Here is an 18,991-nt window from a genome sequence, read left to right as displayed (position 1 = left end):
CTCTAGTCTTTCCCATTCTATTGTTTTCCTCTATTTCTCTGCACTGATCACTGAGGAAGGCTTTCTTATCTCTCCTTGCTATTCTTTGGAACTTGCATTCAAAGGGGTATAGCTTTCCTTTTCTCCTTTGCTTTTTGTTTCTCTTCTTTTCACAGCTATTTGTAAGGCCTCCTCAGACAGCCATTTTGCTTTTGGGCATTTCTTTTTCCTGGGGTTGGTCTTGATCCCTGTCTCCTGTACAATGTCACAGACCTCAATCCATAGTCCTTCAGGCACTCTGTCTATCAGATCTAATCCCTTGAATCTATTTCTCACTCCACTGTATAATCGTAAGGGATGTGATTTAGGTCATACCTGAATAGTCTAGTGGTTTTCCCTACTTTCTTCAATTTCAGTCTGAATTTGGCAATAAGGAGTTCATGATCTGAATCACAATCAGCTCTTGTTTTTGCTGACTGTATAGAGCTTCTCCATCTTTGGCTGCAAACAATACAATCAATCTGATTTTGGTATTGACCATCTGGTGATGTCCAGGTGTAGAGTCTTCTCTTGTGTTGTTGTAAGGAGTGTTTGCTATGACCAGTGCGTTCTCTTGGCAAAACTCTATTAGCCTTTGCCCTGCTTTATTCTTTACTCCAAGGCCAAATTTGCCTGTTACTCCCGGTGTTTCTTGACTTCCTACTTTTGCATTCCAGTCCCCTATAATGAAAAGGACATCTTTTTTGGGTGTTAGTTCTAGAAGGTCTTGTAGGTCTTCACAGAACTATTCAACTTCAGCTTCTTCAGCATTACTGGTTGAGGCAGACTTGGATTACTGTGATATTGAATGATTTGCCTTGGAAACGAACAGAGATCATTCTGTCGTTTTTGAGACTGCATCAGACACTATTAATTTCTATTTCTTAATTTGAGTAGTGATAACATGGGCCTCAGAGAAGGCAATGGCACCCCACTCCAGTACTCTTGCCTGGAAAATCCCATGGACGGAGGAGCCTAGTGGGCTGCCGTCTATGGGGTCGCACAGAGCCGGACACGACTGAGCGACTTCACTTTCACTTTTCACTTTCATGCATTGGAGAAGGAAATGGCAACCCGCTCCAGTGTTCTTGCCTGGAGAATCCCAGGGACCGGGGAGCCTAGTGGGCTGCCGTCTACGGGGTCGCACAGACTCGGACATGACTGAAGCGACTTAGCAGCAGCAGCAGCAACATAGGCCTAGCTATTCATGAAAATTTACTAAGGTATACACTTATGATTGTGTATATCTCTGTATGTTACTCTTCAATAAAAAAGTTTTATTATTGAAACTAAAAGACTCTTGGAAACCAACATCCACTAACATGACAGTTTACTGGAGCAGGGGTAGTCTTCTACAAGACTTGGTGAATTCAGTGATACATACACATATATACAGTTTCAAAAAGTTGCCTCAGATGCTCAACAATGTGGTATGCTATTTACATATAATGCAGTTATGTTACTTGACTTCTTGTAAACCTTCAGTTTTTAGAAAGCAGTCTAAATCCAGATTTTTCAGAAAACTGTGAGCAGGATTAAGGTAAAAAATGTGAGCAGCATCTAATTCAGGGACAAAAAATGCCATTCTTATCAAAGCTGCAGGTGGAAAAAAGCTGGGAAAGGGTTCTCATACCTAAAAGCAATGTAACCTCCATTCACCAAGATTTGAGCAGACTGGAATGCAGGCCCAAACCTAACTAGATAAAATATAAAGTCTTAGAAAAAGAAAAAAAGACAAAAAACTGCACAAGTTCAGGGTGAGAGAGAACAGTAAGATGAAACAGTAAGATGTTTAATAACAGAAAGATGAAATAGTAAGAATAACAGTAAGATGAAAAAGACCTAGGAGGCCAAACTGATATTACGCTCAACACGAGTCAACACCATGTTGACTGAAGCCACCCCCCCCCCGATAAAAAGCAGTATGTTCAGCTATATAAGTACATTCTTTATGTCAAAGTTAGTAACAGGCCTATGGTCTGCTCCATCAAAGTGTTCATTCTGAAGCAGATTGACAAACCAAAAGCTCTTCAAAGGACCATAAACAATAAAGCAGGAGAAAGCTAGGCACCATGAACATTATAGCAGGAGAAGGCTAGAACCCATGTTAGTGTGAAAAGAACAGAACTTCAGCTTATGTGATGGCAGGGCAGAACGGTTAAGGCCGGTGGACGGAGACAAGAGGATGGTCTTTAAACAACGGTAGGTACACATTGAAGAAGAACAGGATAATTCATTATGTACTGCACCACACAGGCAGATCTAGAATCAACATGTAGAAGTCAAGGTAACATATTGATACTCAATGTAAGAAATACAGTTTCTAGAAAACTGTACAGGGCAGTGCTGCTTATTGCAGTGGCAACGCTGAACATCATCAACTGCTTGTCACAGCAAGAGCAAAGGGCTTCAGAGTGGATCAGAAAGCCTTGGATTCTAACCCCACCTCAACCATTTATTTGCTATGACATCCAGGGCAATTTATCTGTAACCTCTCCAAATCTCAGCTCCCTTTACCCATTTACTTCGTAAGATGACGGAGAAGAACAAATTAGGTAACATGTGCAAGACCCAGGATGACAAACTAAAATGCAACAAACTGCACTGGATAATTGCTAAGATCCTCCTAGCGCTGAAATTATTAACTGTACCTTAAGGCAAGAAAAAACTTAAAATAGGTCCTAAATTTACAAAATCAAGATTTTGGTAGGCAGAAGAGAGAAAACATTATTATGCCAGAAAGAAAGGGAGCAGGAAACCTATGTTGTATAGGAACAACATAGGTTACAAGAATGTCACACAGCAAGTCAGTTACCAGATCTAAAAGGTAATGCTCTCAATCCAGGAGTTAAGCAGGAATTCAAATCAAGATGAAACACGTGCCAAATAAGCCAAGACTACAAATGCACTTCTAATTACTGACAGGATGAACATCATTGAATCACAGCATTAAACACAGTGCTTAACTAGCGCTCTTGCTCTTGGGACCCTCTGATCTCAGCCCCCACTGTTGCATGCAGGTTCACCTCCCCCACTTTATGATCCTGAGCAAGATACCCAATCCTCTCCACCCCTAGTTTATAAAGCGTAAAGGTAGGGATAAACCTGTCAAGTTCACAAGCTATCAAGAAGACTCCATGGGATAATATATGTAACACTTCTGAGAAGACTTCTGGTACTCAGAGGAATTCATGTCAATTCCCTCTAATTAGCTTTCATTTTTGGATGGAGTTTTGGTTTCTGAATATAAACTTGGGGAATAAATAAAAGACATATTTTGTTTTCAAATATTTAATTTAGGTAATGTAGATCCATCGACACTGAGATGGGAAAACTAATCAATACTGATAAGTGAAAAATCAAGTTACAAAATAATATTACTTAGTATGATTCAATTTTTTATAACATATGTTTTAAAAATTATCTCCAGATGGTAGAATTAGGTGACATTTACTTTTTTCAATACTTTCCTATTCTGTCTAAATTTTGTGTAAGGAGTATATATTTCCAGTACAATTTCCAACTGGAAAAAATTCTGATTGAAAATGTTTTTCTATAAGAAAATCATCATTTAGGCCAACTTTAGGGAAAAATATTTCTACAAATTCGGAAAAATAAATTTAAGCCCTTTTAAAAGGTAAAAGAAAAAATTTAGAAACTATTGGTAAATATTTTTTGTGCTTTTCTAAATAAAAATGTGGTTCAGACAGGAGAAAAACATCTCCTAAATAGAGGAAAATATAAAGGATAAAAGTTCCATGGGGGCAGGGATTTTATCTGTTATGTTATATTCACTGCTAGAAGCACAGAGCAGAAACTTAATAAATATTTGCTGAACAAATGGATAAAAGTCCTGATTACCCTTAAATTTCACTGCCTATTTCACTAGATACTTATTCATTTTTATCTCTAACAGCTAGCAGATCATCTCACAAAAAGAAGTCACCAATCCAGTTTTTTGTCAAATCAACAAAGAGTAAAAAAGATCAATAAATAAATAATGATTTTGAAGCTGAAAGTCAAAGTCACAAAGAAATTGGTAAGCATTACTTTAAAACCACCACATTCATCCTGGAATAAAATCTCTACACATAGGATAAAAGCAGTGACATCAAGGAAAGGGGGTATGTTGCCATTTCCAGATTTCATTATGCCATGTCTAATGAGTGAATAATACTAACATTTATGCATCGTAAATCAGGAATATATATAAAAGTACAAAAGGAATGTAAAAGCCTACTCAACCTACAGCAGCAAAACAGCCACCATCCACCCCCCACCCCTTCCCACCCCCTCCCCAAATAAAAAGGCAGACCTACCTTGGGCCTCTTGGACCTTCCAAGTAACTGCTTCTAGGAGGATCTGGAAGCAGTCCACCTGACCTCCCTGGCATATCCTTGACTGTGGCGAGTGGCTGAGATGGAGCAGCTGAGGACTCCCCAAGTCCTTGCTCGGATGAGAACGAACTGTACGGCAGAGTAGACTTGCTCAGAGGAGCTTTGGAATTCACTTGGTCTGATGGGCCAAGGGCTGACTGCAGTGGAGGGTGGTAAACCGAGGGTGGGGCTGAACCAAAAGACACAGGGGTGGGCAGCAGTGCTGGTCGAGGTTTCTCGGGAACTTGTGAGTTCTGGGAGCTGGAGGCAGGTGGAACTGGGGCCGCTGTCAAGGGAGGAGGCATCCCCTGGGGAACTCCGGGGGGAGGGATGCCTGGAGGAGGTGTGGCCGAAGAGAGTGGGGCGAGGGGCATGACAGGGGGAGGGGCGGTCGAAGCCAGAGAAGGTGGTGGAAGCACGGGCGGCGGCCCTGCCGAGGACAGGGAAGGTGGGGGGAGGACGGGCGGCGGCCCCGCGGAAGAGAGAGACGGAGGCATCACTGGCGGGGGCACAGAGCTCGGCAGAGACGGTGGCATCACGGGTGGGGGCATGCCAGGTGGTGGGACTGACGGCAGGGCCGGGGGCATCACCGGCGGTGGCAGCGACGGTGGCAATACCGGTGGGGGCATCGTTGGCGGGGGCGGAGGCATCTGAGAATAGGGGACAAATGGGGGTGGCATGGACATGTTCCCCATGTACTGGTTCTTCACGTTCTGAAGGGCGCTGACTTTGTCCTGGAGATAGGTCTGAGTGGCTTTCATGTGTCCCTGCCACGTTTTCCACTGCTTCTCATACTCCTGGAGCTGATCTTTGTGAGGGTAGGAGTGGAGCTGCTCCTCCCACAGCTGAAACTCCCGCTCCCATTCTTGGTAGAGGTGTTGGAACTGCTGCTGCTGCATCTCGTAGTGCCGCAGCTGCACGTCTACGGACATGGTCTACAAACAGAGGCATGCAAATGACTGTTAAGACATTCACAGAAGGGAAGTAATTTTAAGCTGAAATATCAAGGAGTCAAGGGCATTTGAAGCCTTAGGAACTTGGACCACAAGACTAAGGAAGGCTAAGGATATGCTTGTTAAATCCCTTCAACAATGACCATTTGCCTTTCTCCTCTTAACTTAATTATGTAAGTTATCACCGAGTCAAAAAAAAAAATCAACTGGACATCCTTGGTGGCGCAGTGGGTAAGAAATCTGCCTGACAATGCAGGGGACCCGAGCTTGATCCCTGGTTGGGGAAGATCCCACATGCCCACAACAAAGCCCACGTGCCACAGCTACTGAAACCCATGTGCCTAGAGCCTGTGCTCTGCAACAGGAGAAGCCACCGCAGTGAGAAGCCCACGCATCGCAGCTAGAGCAGCCTCCGTCCTCTGCAACTAGAGAAAGCCTATGCAGCAACAAAGACCAGGCACAGCCAAAAATAAATCAATTAAAAAAAAATAAAAGGATATGCTTAAAAAAAATCAACTAATCACTAAAGCAAACACCTATCTCAGCAGTTTTTAATATTACATATGGATCATTTTAATATTATTACTGAAAATGATCTGTTATAGACGTAAGTTTATACCTCAAAGATACAAGACATACAAGGATCTAAGTCACTTCATCTTTTGTGGTGTATTTGCACAGGCTTTCTGGGGTGGTTGCCTTGATCTTGTCAGTAGATTTTTGCTTGTCATATTTTTTAGGCAAAACACAGGTTAACTTGAAGCAACATAGGAAGTTCTGGTTCTTTTCTCTTTTTTGGGGGGGGGGGAGGCAGTCTGCACAGCTTGCAGGACCTTAGTTACCTGACCAGGAATTGAATCTACACTCTCAGCAGTGAAAGCTCAGAGTCCTAACCACTGGACTGCCAGGGAATTCCCTGTGTTTTTTTAAACTGAAGTATAGTTAATTAATGATATTGTATATCAGGTGCTCGGCTATACACACACACACACACACACTCTTTTTCAAAAGAGATAGTGAATATAATTCCTGTGCTCTACACTAAGTCCTTAGTGTTTACCTATTTTACAGACAGTAGTGTGTTATCTTTTAAAATCCACAGGTGACAAATGTGACAAGTAACTACTTGGGCACTCCAGGGGGAACATCTGATACTTTTCCTTCATCACATTTAAATCTCTTTCATGAGAAACAAATCCCTTAAACATCCGGGACAACTTTCCACATGTCCGTGAGGGAAGCTCTCACCTGGATGTGTGGCGGATGCTGTATAACCTGCTGGTACTGCTGCAGGATCTGCTGGAGCTGAGTGTGCTTCTGCATTATTCCCTGGTACTGGAAGCCAACTCGATGCTGCTGGTGCTGCTGCCAGTGTGCGGCTGCAGCCTGCAACTGCTTCAACCTGGCATCTTCTTCCGGGTCCTCAGACTGAAGGTGAAAGGAGGGGGGTATGCTTTATTCTAACCATAAACAGCTTTATTCTAAGTCATAAACAAGAAACATGAATATGCAATAAAGTATTATGCTATAATAGTATGGTATCAGGAGAAGGCAATGGCAACCCACTCCAGTACTCTTGGCTGGAAAATCCCATGGACGGAGGAGCCTGGTAGGCTACAGTCCATGGGGTCTTGAAGACTCAGACACGACTAAGCGACTTCACTTTCATGCATTGGAGAAGGAAATGGCAACCCACTCCGGTGTTCTTGCCTGGAGAATCCCAGGGATGGGGGAGCCTGGTGGGCTGCGGTCTATGACAGAGTCGGACACGACTGAAGCAACTTAGCAGCAGCAGCAGTATGGTATCATCAAGTCCAGAATCCCTGCAACTCTGGCTGAGAAAAGCTATTCTATCTTTAGATAAAATACTTAGTTGTGTTAAAATCTTAGTGTCTTATCCTGTGATCATGAATACTAACACAAAGGAATTTACAAATCCCACAGTCTTTGCTGTAATAATCACCTCACTGTTCCTCAATAGGATAACCATTTCCCCAGCAGAAAGTAATCCACAGTTAGTGTCCTTTCCACTATATGAGAAACCTCTTTTTCACCGTTAAGTCACTTTTCACCAGCTGACTACAGTGTAATCATTATGTTTCATTAATGTTTCTACATAAGGCTCTTGGGAGAACAATGACCTTTGGACCAATCTGAGGACTTTCCATGTGCCAGCCAGTAGGTTAAGCTTCAAGGATTATCACATTTAATGCTTCAATGGCTCTATAAGAAAGCTACAATTTAAATATGCCCATTTTTTAGATGAGGATATTGAAGCATAGAATGGTGAACTAACTTGCTCAGAGTCACCACCAGTAAGTACCAGTGCCTGGACTACAGCCCAGGCAGTTTGACAATAAAGCTGAATCTCTTAAATTATTGCCCTGTGCCATCAACATGAAAACATCCACCCTGGCATCCCTTTAGTGCTTAGAGATACTCAATTCAGAAGAGTGTCTAATTCTTCACTTAAACCATGAAAAAAAGGTTCTTTTCTAAATCCCTTGAGGCATACATCTGATTATTCCACAAAGGAAATTTTATATGCACTTAAAAATGAAAAAATATATCCATTTAAAACAAAGGTATATATATATATATATACACACACACATATATATATATATATATGAGTCAGAAAAAAAGCTGAATAATTTAAAAATACCAAGTAATTAATTTCATGGTTACCTGGGGCTCCTCAGGTGGGAGAGGAGGTGCTGCATCTTCATTAGTGGGTGGTAATGGGGGCTCCTCAGATGCAGAGGGTTCTGGTACTTGGCTGGTGGCAGGTACAGTAACTTCTTCTTTCACTGGCTCAGCTGCATCCTTTGCTACAACAGGACCCTTTTTGTGTCCCGGCAAATGCACTTTTGTCCTCTGCTGCAAACTAAGCAGGTGCTGTCGATACCAATACTGCTGCTGTTCCTACAACAGAAACCATTTTTTTTTTAAGAATTTTAATTGACAATCCTATATATCTGCAATTTGGTTTTGACAGAGAGCTACATCTGTGTTTGTGTTCACGTACTTCCACATAATAAAAGGCAAAGCTGAACTGAAAAAAGCAAATAAACAAGATCTTTCCATCCCCCCCCCCCCAAATATATATAATTAAGTTAAACCAGGAGAAGGGGATGATAGAGGATGAGATGGTTGGATGGCATCACCGACTCAATGGACGTGAGTTTGGGTAAACTCCAGGAGTTGGTGATGGACAGGGAGGCCTGGCGTGCTGTGGTTCAGGGGGTCACAGAGAGTCAGACACGACTGAGCAACTGAACTGAAGTTAACTCATACATATTAGTTCAATATACTTTTCTACTGTCATTAAGAAAAAAACAAAACAAAACATGCTTTTGGAGGTGAAAGCAGTCTTTCTCAAAAATGACCAGAGTAAATCCTTCTAGTATTCACAGCTACTTGTTTTTAACTTGCCTTTTAGTTTGTTCAGTTTTATCCATAGTGGTCTCATAATTAACGAATATAACCAAATAGTCCTACCTCCTTTCTTGGTCTTCTCTTTTGCATTGTCCTTCCCTCTTTTAAACCCCTGCTGTATCATAAATCTTTTAATTGTATTTATTTATTTTTGGCTATGCTGGGTCTGTGTTGCTAAGCAGGCTTTTCTCTAGTTGCAGTGCATGGGCCTCTCTCTGTGATGACCTCTCTGGTTGTGGAGCACAGGCCCTATAGTTGAAGCACACAGGCTCAGTAGTTACAGCTCCCAGGCTCTAGAGCACAGTCTCAACAGCTGTGGCACATGGGCTTAGCTGTTCCGTGACACATGGGATCTACCTAGACCAGGGATTGAAGTTGTGTCCCCTACACTGGCAGCCAGATTCTTTACCACTGAACGACCAGGGAAGCCCTGTTATCATTAATCTTGCCATACCAAGGGATACATGCATAAATGAAAATATACTGTTTCAGAATGCTTTCTATATATTTTAAAAGTTTCACTCTGTCTTCCAAATATTACTGTAATTTGATTTTCTGTATGCTTATTTTGTGCTTTCACTTTCTAAAAACCACAATAATAAGTTTAATGTGGAAAAAAATTAGAAGATACAGTCTATCCTCATTATTCATGGATTCTGTATTTGTGAATTTGCCTATTTGCTAAAATTTATCTCTAACTCCAAAATCAACACTCAGGGAACTTTCATAGTCACTTGTGGACACTCAGAGATGGGCAAAAAATTTGAGTTACCTGAACTGCATGTTCCCAACCGAAGCAGAAAATGGCCATGCTTGGCCTTTTTGTTTAGCTCTTAAACTGTGAATGAGTGCTCTTTTCAAGGTCTCTTTAAAGCCACATTTTTCATATTTCTGTACTTTTTGTTGAGGATTTTTCTGTTTAAAAAGCATACCCCTTATTGAACAGTTTATTCAATGTTCATGAATCAACAGTATCCATTAAACAAGGTGTCTAAACAGAAACACATATGAAACAAAGTTATGTACTGACTGGTTGATACAATCAACCAAAGTGACCAAAGGCCCACAGACACCTAACCCCATATTTCCCAACTAGGAGCAATGGTTCAGATTTCACTAATTCAGTATTCTTGAAAACTTAATAAAACATAAAATACCTCATATAAAGAGACTCAACTACAAATAAGTAAACAAACAATAATCAAAATCAACTTTAAAAACTCACCACTCAGAAATAACTACAGGATCTTCATTTTCCCAGTGTTATATAAGTCCCCATGGTTACAAGGTTGTATAAGGCGGAAAAAAAGCTGTCATAACACTAAAATATTCACTAATGAACTGCCCTATATACTTCTATAATTAACAACAGCATATATTTCTATTACAATTATAAAGATGCAGGAGTTTATGAAAGTGATATTGGAGAACTTCAGACCTCATTAACGATAGGGGAGGATGGAGCAAAAGCATTACCAGTTAACAACCAAAAAGAATTCTTATAACAGGAACTGCAAAAGAGGATGACATGAATATCCAAGGCTGAAAAACAGTCCCTGGAAAAATGCATAAATCCCTAAAATATTTTTTCAACATAGCCAAAAACAAAATAAATGATGACAGTATAGTGTTGTTATACAATTTTGTCACAAAAATTATAGTACAGAAACCTGATCTAAACTTTGTTCTTTATAAACTCTAAGACTCGGCTATTCTTTACAATTTTTGAGCTTTATTTTTCAAGATTGTGTCCCAAATCAAGGCTTTTTTTTCCTTTTTACAATAAACTTTTGGTTCTGTGTTAAACAGATTCATTTTACTTGAATTCACTGGGATTCATTATCTTTGGATAGCCAGAATTTCCTATATTGTTACTATTTTATTGTATATCCTCTCTAATTTTCCACATGTAAACATACATTATATTCTTTTCTCACTAAACATACTGTTTTGTTATCTGTTTTTTCATTCACAGAATGTAATTTTCTTCAGAGAGATACGTCTCATGCTTTCCTCATATCCTACCTGGTGCTTAAGCACACTGCTGGAGCACACAGTAGAACGTCAGTAAGTGACTGCTGATCAGCTAAAGACTTCTCTTCTAGGCTACTAATTTCTATGACCTGAAACTTGCTGCAATCCATTAGGAAGAATAAATGCCATCTCACTAACTCCATCTTGAAGTCTGGGTCACAACTAGGTTTTTTTCTTTTTGATTATCATACACATAATCATCAGCTCCTGGAATGTAATTACTTTTACTATCCAACATCGGAAAAAAAACAAAACAAAACACTGCCATGACAGTCAACAATAATGTGGTATTAAAACATTTTCAACTCTCTTCCATTATTCTATGAAAATACTGAAAAACAGGCTTGTCTTTTAGCTTTAAAAAACTGATAAACTCTTTCAAGTAGAAGTTAAAAGTTTCCCTTTTCAAAGTTGTTTTGAAAGCATTATCAAAAGACACAAAGATGCAAACCATCTTTCATAAAACTAGAAGCCAGTGGCTATAGATAAGAAGATTCTTCAGATCTAGATTCTTTATCAATCTGCACCAACCTTATTTTCATGCTTTCTATCTTTGTCTTAGACCTAGTCTAAGGTTAAGAACCTTGTTAGGAGCTCAAGTACTTGTTGGTTTACAGACAGCATGCACTGCAGGTCTATTTCCATTTAATATGAACCCAATAAACAGAACCCAGTTCTAATTCAATCCTAGGATGAGGTTCTGGCACATCTTTAAAGCTCTACAAATGAATGATGATGAAATCATTCAGAAATGTCCTCAGTGATCTCAGAGAAGGCTGCTTTATCTCTATTTTAGAAATGAATAAAAACGTGCCTGGACTTGATAGAAGCTGAAATAGTAGCCAGTTCTTCTGAATATCTCATTGTATCAGACAACTCCATTTCATATAGGATGTTAGGTCATTTGTAGAGGACAAACACAGTACATGTCACATTCAAAAAGAGACTGAATGGAGTTAAAAAGTAAGGAGGTATTCACCACAAATACCATTACCAAAAAGATGCTAATTAATCCAGCAAATACTTACTGACTACTTGCTACCAGTATAGTAAGGAACTAGGTACTGAGTGATTCTCCAAGTAGGGAAATATAAAGAAGGAGGAACAGAGAGACAGAGAATGAATGAACGAATATATGTGTATATATATGTGATGCTTTAAAGATTAATTCTGAAAGGTTGCCTTTCCTATCCAGGTTGATTAGGATAAATGCCTGTAACACTAAATATTCAATGCCAACTCCTAAAGCAAGTGGTTTAGGGAAAGGAGACTCGGTAAAATGATGAAATGGATTTCCATTTAAAAAATTTACTTAAAATATATTTATTTTCAGTATTTTTAAAGTTCACAGTCTATTCCAGGAATTAAGGTCACCAGATAATCTTCATCCCATTTTAAGGAAAAAACCAAAAACTCCTTTATTTTCCTCTTCCTCCAGCCCCTGCCCACATTCTCTCTCTCCTTCAGTCAAACTTCTTGAAAGAGTTGTCTATACTCACCATCCCCATTTCCTCACCTTCCATCACTCCTCAAATCAATGCAATATGGCTTCAGTCACTATGAAACTGCTCCTGCCAAGGTTAACAATAATCTACATGTCAGTAAATGCAAAAGATAACTCACGGTCTTCATCTTGCTTGACCTCTCAGCAGTGACACAGCTGACCACTCTCTCCTAGAAACAGTCTTCCTCGCACTTCTGTGGCACTTCGCTGTCCTGATTTTCCATCTACTTATTTGGCCTCTCTTCCTAGTCGTTCCCTTAGATACTGTGGTTCTGCAGGGCTAGGCTCAACGTCCTTTAAACTTGATTCTTACTCTATACACACTCCTCAGGACACCTCATCCATTTCTGTGCCTTCAAATATCATTTTTATGCTGATGACTCACAAGTCCATCATGTCCCTCAGATCTGGCTTCTAGAATCCAAACCCATACCTTACTTCCAACTGGACATCTCCATTTGGAATCTTTTATCTCAAGATCTTAAACCCAGTAAATCTAAAACTTAAACTCATCATTTTCCTTTCATCCCCAGACCTGCTGTTCCCTCTCCTGTAGGCTATTAGTATATGGAACCATTATCCACCCAGTTTCCTATCTCAGAAACCCAGGAAGCATCCCTGATGCCACCCTCTCCACTACTACTCAATCTCCAATTGGATTCTAGCACCGAAATATTTCTCCAGTCTTTCCACTTCTTTTCATCTTCTCCATCACCATCCAAGTCCAAGCCACTGTTAACTCCTGCCTGGATCACTCTCTAGATCACTCTTGCTCTTTTCGACTCCACTCTCCCCAAAGCAGAATGAACATTCAACAGGCCAATCTGGCACAACAGCCTATATAAAACCCTTCAATGGCTTCCTACTACCCTTAAGACGAAGTCTCACCTTAACCTTCAGTCAACCTTACTGAACTTTATTCTTTGAACTCCTATCTGGTCATTTCCTACCCCTTCTTCAGATTTCATTTAACTACTACTTGCAAAGGGAGATCACTTCAATGAGGTTAGCGCTCCCGGCTATATTCAATCATTTGAAAAATATTTATTATTCATCTACTATGTGTTAGATCCTGAGCAAGGCACTGTGACTATAATGGTGAACTTAAAAAAGCTCACCTTTTCCTATTCCTATGGCATAGTCTAGTGATATTTTCTATTTTATAGCGCTTTACACTTCTCTTAATTACTTTTTAAATGTCTTTTCTTCCCATTGGAACAAATCCAATGAGAGCAGGTACCTTGCCTATTTTGATCACCATCTCATCGCTCCAGTACTAAGCACAGTTCCTGGTACACAGTTGTTAACAAATATTTGAATATTAAATAATGACTAAAAACGCTAATCAAAGTCAACAACTTTACTTAAGTTTTGAGAATAAAAAAATAAATTACAGTTCATGAAAAAATAAAAGACCAGTATGCATTTTAGTTAGCCAGTCCTTTAAACTCAGAGAAAAGTTAATTCTTCAAAAATCATATTCCATTAAATCAACAACACTTTACGATGAAAACTAGAAATTAAATGGAAGACTATCAAGCATTTATCCTTTATATGCTAACTGCATTTCCAATCAAATAGCCCTAGTTTATGAGTGATAAAGTTTTTCTTTATGACATGCCTGATGGTAAATGTAGAAGAAATGGCAGAAAAAAATCACCACATTGTGACCTCTAACTAAGAAATGATTTACTCAAAGACCATCAATCGATGAACCACTAAATGAAACATTAGATGCGGTATTTATGGAAAGCTTTACAGCGGAGGAACCGGACTGTCACCCCCTGAGCAATCTTGGCACCACTACGGGATAATCGGGTACTGAGTGCCTCCTGATGGGATGCCAAAGAAGTACACCTCGCTCCCTAGGTTACAAAGTCCCCTTGCCAAAAGGTGAACTTAAACCTAAGAGGGTTTCATGGTTAACATCTAGTTTACAAAACACATGGGAGAGAGGAACAAACCAAACACCACCATCAGACAACAGACAAATTCACAACGTGGGACATTCTCAAGGACAACAAACATAGATTTTTCATCAAGATCAATGGCAGGAGCAGAAAAAGAATCAGAGAGACTGACCTAAATCAGGTGTTCTTAAGGGAGAGTGATTTTGCCCCCAGGACATTTGGCAAGGTCTAGAACTATTTTTGGTTTTCACAACCAGGTGCTGTTAAGGCATCTAGCAGGGAGAGGCTGCTAAACATCCCGCAACGCACAGTACAGCGCTGCAACAAAATTACCCTGTCCAAAAACGCCTCAGCTGAAGCCCGATCTGAACAAGCCCTCAAAACACTATTGAGTCCAGCTGGGAATTTTAACATGGAAAACATCAAGGAATTATCTTGATTAGTATGATGAGACAATAGGGGAAATGTAAATAGGTCAAGTATTAGATGATACATAGAAACCTGTTAATTTTGTCAGGTGTTATAATGTATGTTTACCTTAGAAGAAAGTCCTTTAAAAAAAAAGACGTCAATTAATTAAGAGTGCAGGAGTGAAATGACGTGAGATCTAAGGGTCATGTGAAAATATTTCAGCAAGAACTACAATAAAGGCTTAGGTAAAGCATACATGGCAAAATCTTGATACTTGTTGAATCTGAGTGATGGGTAATGTGGGGGGAGGATCATACTATTTTCTCTATTTTTGTGCATATTTAAAATCTTTCATCATAAAAAAAATTTTAATGACATACTCCAAAAACAAAATATGAATCAACAAAGAAGGGTTAATTGTCAGGGATTGGCACTGTCATGAAGAAAATGTGTATTATCTAATAAACCAAAGTATCCTAAGTCTAGAACATGACAACTCTTGTATCTTATTCAATACATCTTTGTGGAAAGCCGCCAGTTTGCAAGGCACTGTCCTAGGTGCTACAGGGGATAAAAAGGTGAACACAGAGAAGAGACTTTTGGACACAGAGGGGGAAGGAGGGGGTGGGACGAATTGAGAGAGTAGCACTCTTTATCATATACATATTATGATATGTAAAACAGATAGCTAGTGGTAAGTTACCGTATAACACAGGAAGCTCAACCCAGTGCTCTGTAACAACCTAGAGGGGTGGGTTGGGGTGCGGGGTGGGAGGGAATTTCAGGAGGGAGGGGACATATGCATCCTTATGGCTGATTCACATTACTGTATGGCAGAAACCAACACAACATTATAAAGCAATTCTTCAATCAAAAATAAAAATTAAAAAAAAAAGGTGAGACAGTTTCTTTCTGCAAGGGACTTATAATCTAAACAGAACAGAACCAAACCACATGGGTAAGCTGAGGCATGGCTTCATAGACAGCCTGATATCAGAGGGTTGAGGAAGTTGGGATAAATTCTAGACAGAAGTTTAAGAGAAAAAAAAAAAAAAAAACACCTTAAGAGGCTTAGCAAGGGCCTTCTTGTTCTGACCCATTCACACCTCTCAAATCTCATCTTCCACCACTTTCTTTCTGGCTGTCATCAAAGTATTTGAGGCACTGAATAGTCAAAGCACTGAAGATGTTCACCATAGACAAGGGTACAAAAGCAGAAAAGCAGTGTTCATGTTTATATTAAGGACTGGCTTGATCTGCCCCCACCACTACCAAAAAACCCCCAATTCATTTGTCTCTTTAAAAGGCCAGAAAGTCTAGTAGAGATGAGAATATAAATGTCATATTTTGGCTTGGACTAACTCTGAGAATGTTTGGCAACAACAATAACAACAAAAAAACCCTGGAAATTTCAGAGAGGGGTGGTAAAGGGGGAGAAATTCTGTCTACAATAGAGGAATCTGAGGAAATAACATGATGCTGCTGCTGCTAAGTCGCTTCAGTCGCGTCCGACTCTGTGTGAACCCATAGACGGCCGCCCTCCAGGCTGCCGTGTTGGTACCAATTTGGTGTAAGCTAACAGAATCCCTCACTCTACTGTTTTACCCCAGCATCTCAGCTGTTTTCTCCTGATGATGAGCCAAGCACAACATATTACTTACTTAAAACAACTCATTTCTTTTCTTAATTTCTAATGCCAAACCACTGTAAAATTAGAATACTGCATTCCCATCTTTTGGAAATCTTTTAATATGCAAATCTGAGTTTGTAGATTAAAAGATTCTCTTTTCATTAGAGAAGCTAGGTAGATTAGGAATTGCTAAAAGTGTCTATTTTAAGAAATCAAAACAAATGATTTCTTCCACTTCATCTTCTTTCCTAAGAAATGAATTCATTTATTACTGCTACTCTATCAATCTTTGACATGGAAGCATCACTTCAAACAGAAGTTGAGAAGGGCTCTCTCATGAATGGAGAGATGGCATGAAAATTTTTTTTTTTTTTTTTTACAGCTTGGCCAAATTCCAAGGCTGTTACTCTGGAGTAAATGGTAACAATAATGCAATGCAGCAAATTGGTCATGTCTTAAAACTACCTTTAAGTGATGTGAGAAAAGGGATGTATGGGGTCAATTCCTGAAATGACCAACAGACTCCCAAAAAGGTCATATATGTAGACTTCCCTAGGTATGGCAAATATATCTATAAACAGGACGTTCCTGATTAGATCAAGATTTCCATCCTTCATTTGCTGAGATTAACTCAGCAAATTGACAGCTATTAGTGGCCCTTAACTTTCTTTTAAAGGAGCTAACTGGTCATAAGATTTATATTCATTTCAAGTGTCAGCCCTTTGAGGAGAAGCTTTTTTTTTTTTTACGCTGCCTCTCAAATACAATTTTAAGTTACAATTGTGGGTGCGGGGGGAGGGGGAAGAAAGGCCCATTGCAACAGCAACAAAACCTAAAAGGCTGGTTAAAGGAAATCAAAGAATGTTATCTGGGAACTAACTCTTGATCCACCCAACTACTCTGGTGTCTAGAAACATCCTCAAACACTGTTCTTCTAATAATCCACGTTTAGCGGATTATAAAGCTGGGGTGTCAGATCCCTGACTTTTGTGAAATCCTTTGGAGGGTAAATTTGCTCGTTATTGTTGGGGGAGGGGGAGGGAATCAGGTCAAGCAGTAGGTAGAGCCTCCAGGGCCAGCTCATTTAGGGCCCTCTAGGTAAGAGTCAGCTCTGGGCAGGAGCTTTCTTACCTGTGGAGTCATCGTAGATGGGTCTGGCTCAGGGGCAGCTTGCTGCTGTTCAGCGCTCTTGTTCTTGGCCCCACTCTCCAAAGGTTCTTGCTGGACAGTTGTCTTATTCCCAGGAGGGGCGGACGGTGGTGGTGGAGCCAGCAGCTGGGGTTTAGAATGGCCTTGGGAAGGGCGGGAAGGAGATGCCTGAGAAGAGGGCAGATAGGACTGCGAATGGCTCATATAGGACTGCGAGGAGGACGAGGAGGAGGAGTAGGACGGGGTGGGCGCCAGGTAGGACTGGGACGGTGGGGACTGGGAAGGGGACGGCTGGGCGGGGGGCAGGTAGGGCTGAGATGAGGCCGGAGGGTAGTACGAGGGCGGCGGCTGAGGCGGGGGCAGGTAGGACTGAGACGGAGGCATGTAGGACCCCGGCGGCACCGGGGGCGACTCCGGGGGGGAATCCAGCTCCATGGGAACCAAACCAGGAGGCCCGTCTCGTTGGTGGTGGAGCATCTGATGTTTGTACTGCTGCTGCTTCTGATAGCTGAGGGCCGGCCCTGGCGGCGGGGGCATCGGCGGCGGCGGCGGCTGCCAGTCCCCGTAGCCGCCCCCCGGCATCCCCGGTGGGGGCGGCAGCGGGGGCGGCGGGAGGTGATGGGGCTGCAGCACACACTGCATCTGCTTCTGATGCATCTGCTGCAACTGCTGGAGCTGAGCCAAGTGCTGCTCGCGGAAGCTCATGAAGCCGGAGGAGGAGGGGGCGGCGGGAGTCGTCGAGCTCGAGTACCCGGGCCCCGGCGAGGCCTCAGGAAGCGCCACCGGAGGCGGCGGCGGGACCGGCGGCGGCGGCGGGTAGTGGCTGCTCCCGCCATAGCGGCCCCAATTCGGGTACATATCGGGAGAAGAAGGGCGCGGCGCTCGTCCCGGCGCCGTTACTCGTCGCAACCGACCCTCCAGGAGCTGCGGCGGCGGCGGCGGCGACAGCCGGAACTCGCGGCGCCTACAGGCCCCGGAGCGTGTAAACGGAGCGCGCCAGTGCGCCGGCGCTACCGAGCTGGGCCCGCGACCGGGAAGGTTGGGGTACCGTACGAGCGCGACTACGCCTGCGCAGTGGCCACAGATCGGAGAACAAAGGCGAGATAGAGCGGCCCCGTCCTCAGCGACTCTCGGTTGCCATCTTTCTTCCGGTTAGGATAATGTCGGGGCGAGTAGAAGGTTCCCGTAGAACCATAGAGTCTCATCGCTGAAAACGGTGGTAGAGATCCTATCGCTCTGCGGGTTCATTTTTGAATGGAGGAAAAAAAAAAAAAAATAGGTTCCATTCACAATAGCAACGATCGCAACAACAACAATTAAAAAAAAACCTGTGAAGCAGGTAGGACTAACACTAAAAAGAAATATGTAGAATCTATGTGAATGAAACTACAGAACCGTAGCGAATCATATCCGAGTGGAATAAAATTAGACTTGAAATAATGGAGATGTTTACCATGGTTCTGAATGAAAAGAAGAAAAAGTATAAAGATGTCAGTTCTCAAATTAAGTGAATAGGCTTCAGTCAGTTCTAACAAAAAAATCCAATTGGGAACAAATCTGTGAAGATG

General features: G+C 41.5%; 1 protein-coding gene across 3 annotated transcripts in view; it reads right to left on the bottom strand.

Moving 5' to 3' along the window:
- Positions 1–18,468, bottom strand: part of YLPM1 (YLP motif containing 1) — a 73,650-nt gene extending 55,182 nt beyond the window's left edge. For all 3 annotated transcript variants that reach the window (XR_008699693.1, XM_055538666.1, XM_055538667.1), the window contains exons 1-4: positions 17,406–18,468; positions 8,036–8,272; positions 6,596–6,775; positions 4,338–5,329 (exon numbers count right to left, since the gene is read on the bottom strand). Coding sequence is in view for 2 of the 3 variants with exons in the window: in XM_055538666.1 (XP_055394641.1) it covers positions 4,338–5,329; positions 6,596–6,775; positions 8,036–8,272; positions 17,406–18,281 (2,285 nt within the window). In the remaining variant the exon portion in view is untranslated. The remainder of the gene's footprint in view (positions 1–4,337; positions 5,330–6,595; positions 6,776–8,035; positions 8,273–17,405) is intronic.
- Between the last annotated feature and the right edge of the window lie 523 nt (positions 18,469–18,991).

Source organism: Bubalus kerabau, chromosome 10 (assembly GCF_029407905.1).
Source record: "Bubalus kerabau isolate K-KA32 ecotype Philippines breed swamp buffalo chromosome 10, PCC_UOA_SB_1v2, whole genome shotgun sequence".
NCBI lineage: Eukaryota > Metazoa > Chordata > Mammalia > Artiodactyla > Bovidae > Bubalus > Bubalus kerabau.
Note: the sequence above shows the minus strand (reverse complement) of the source record. Positions and strands in the feature narration are given on the sequence as shown.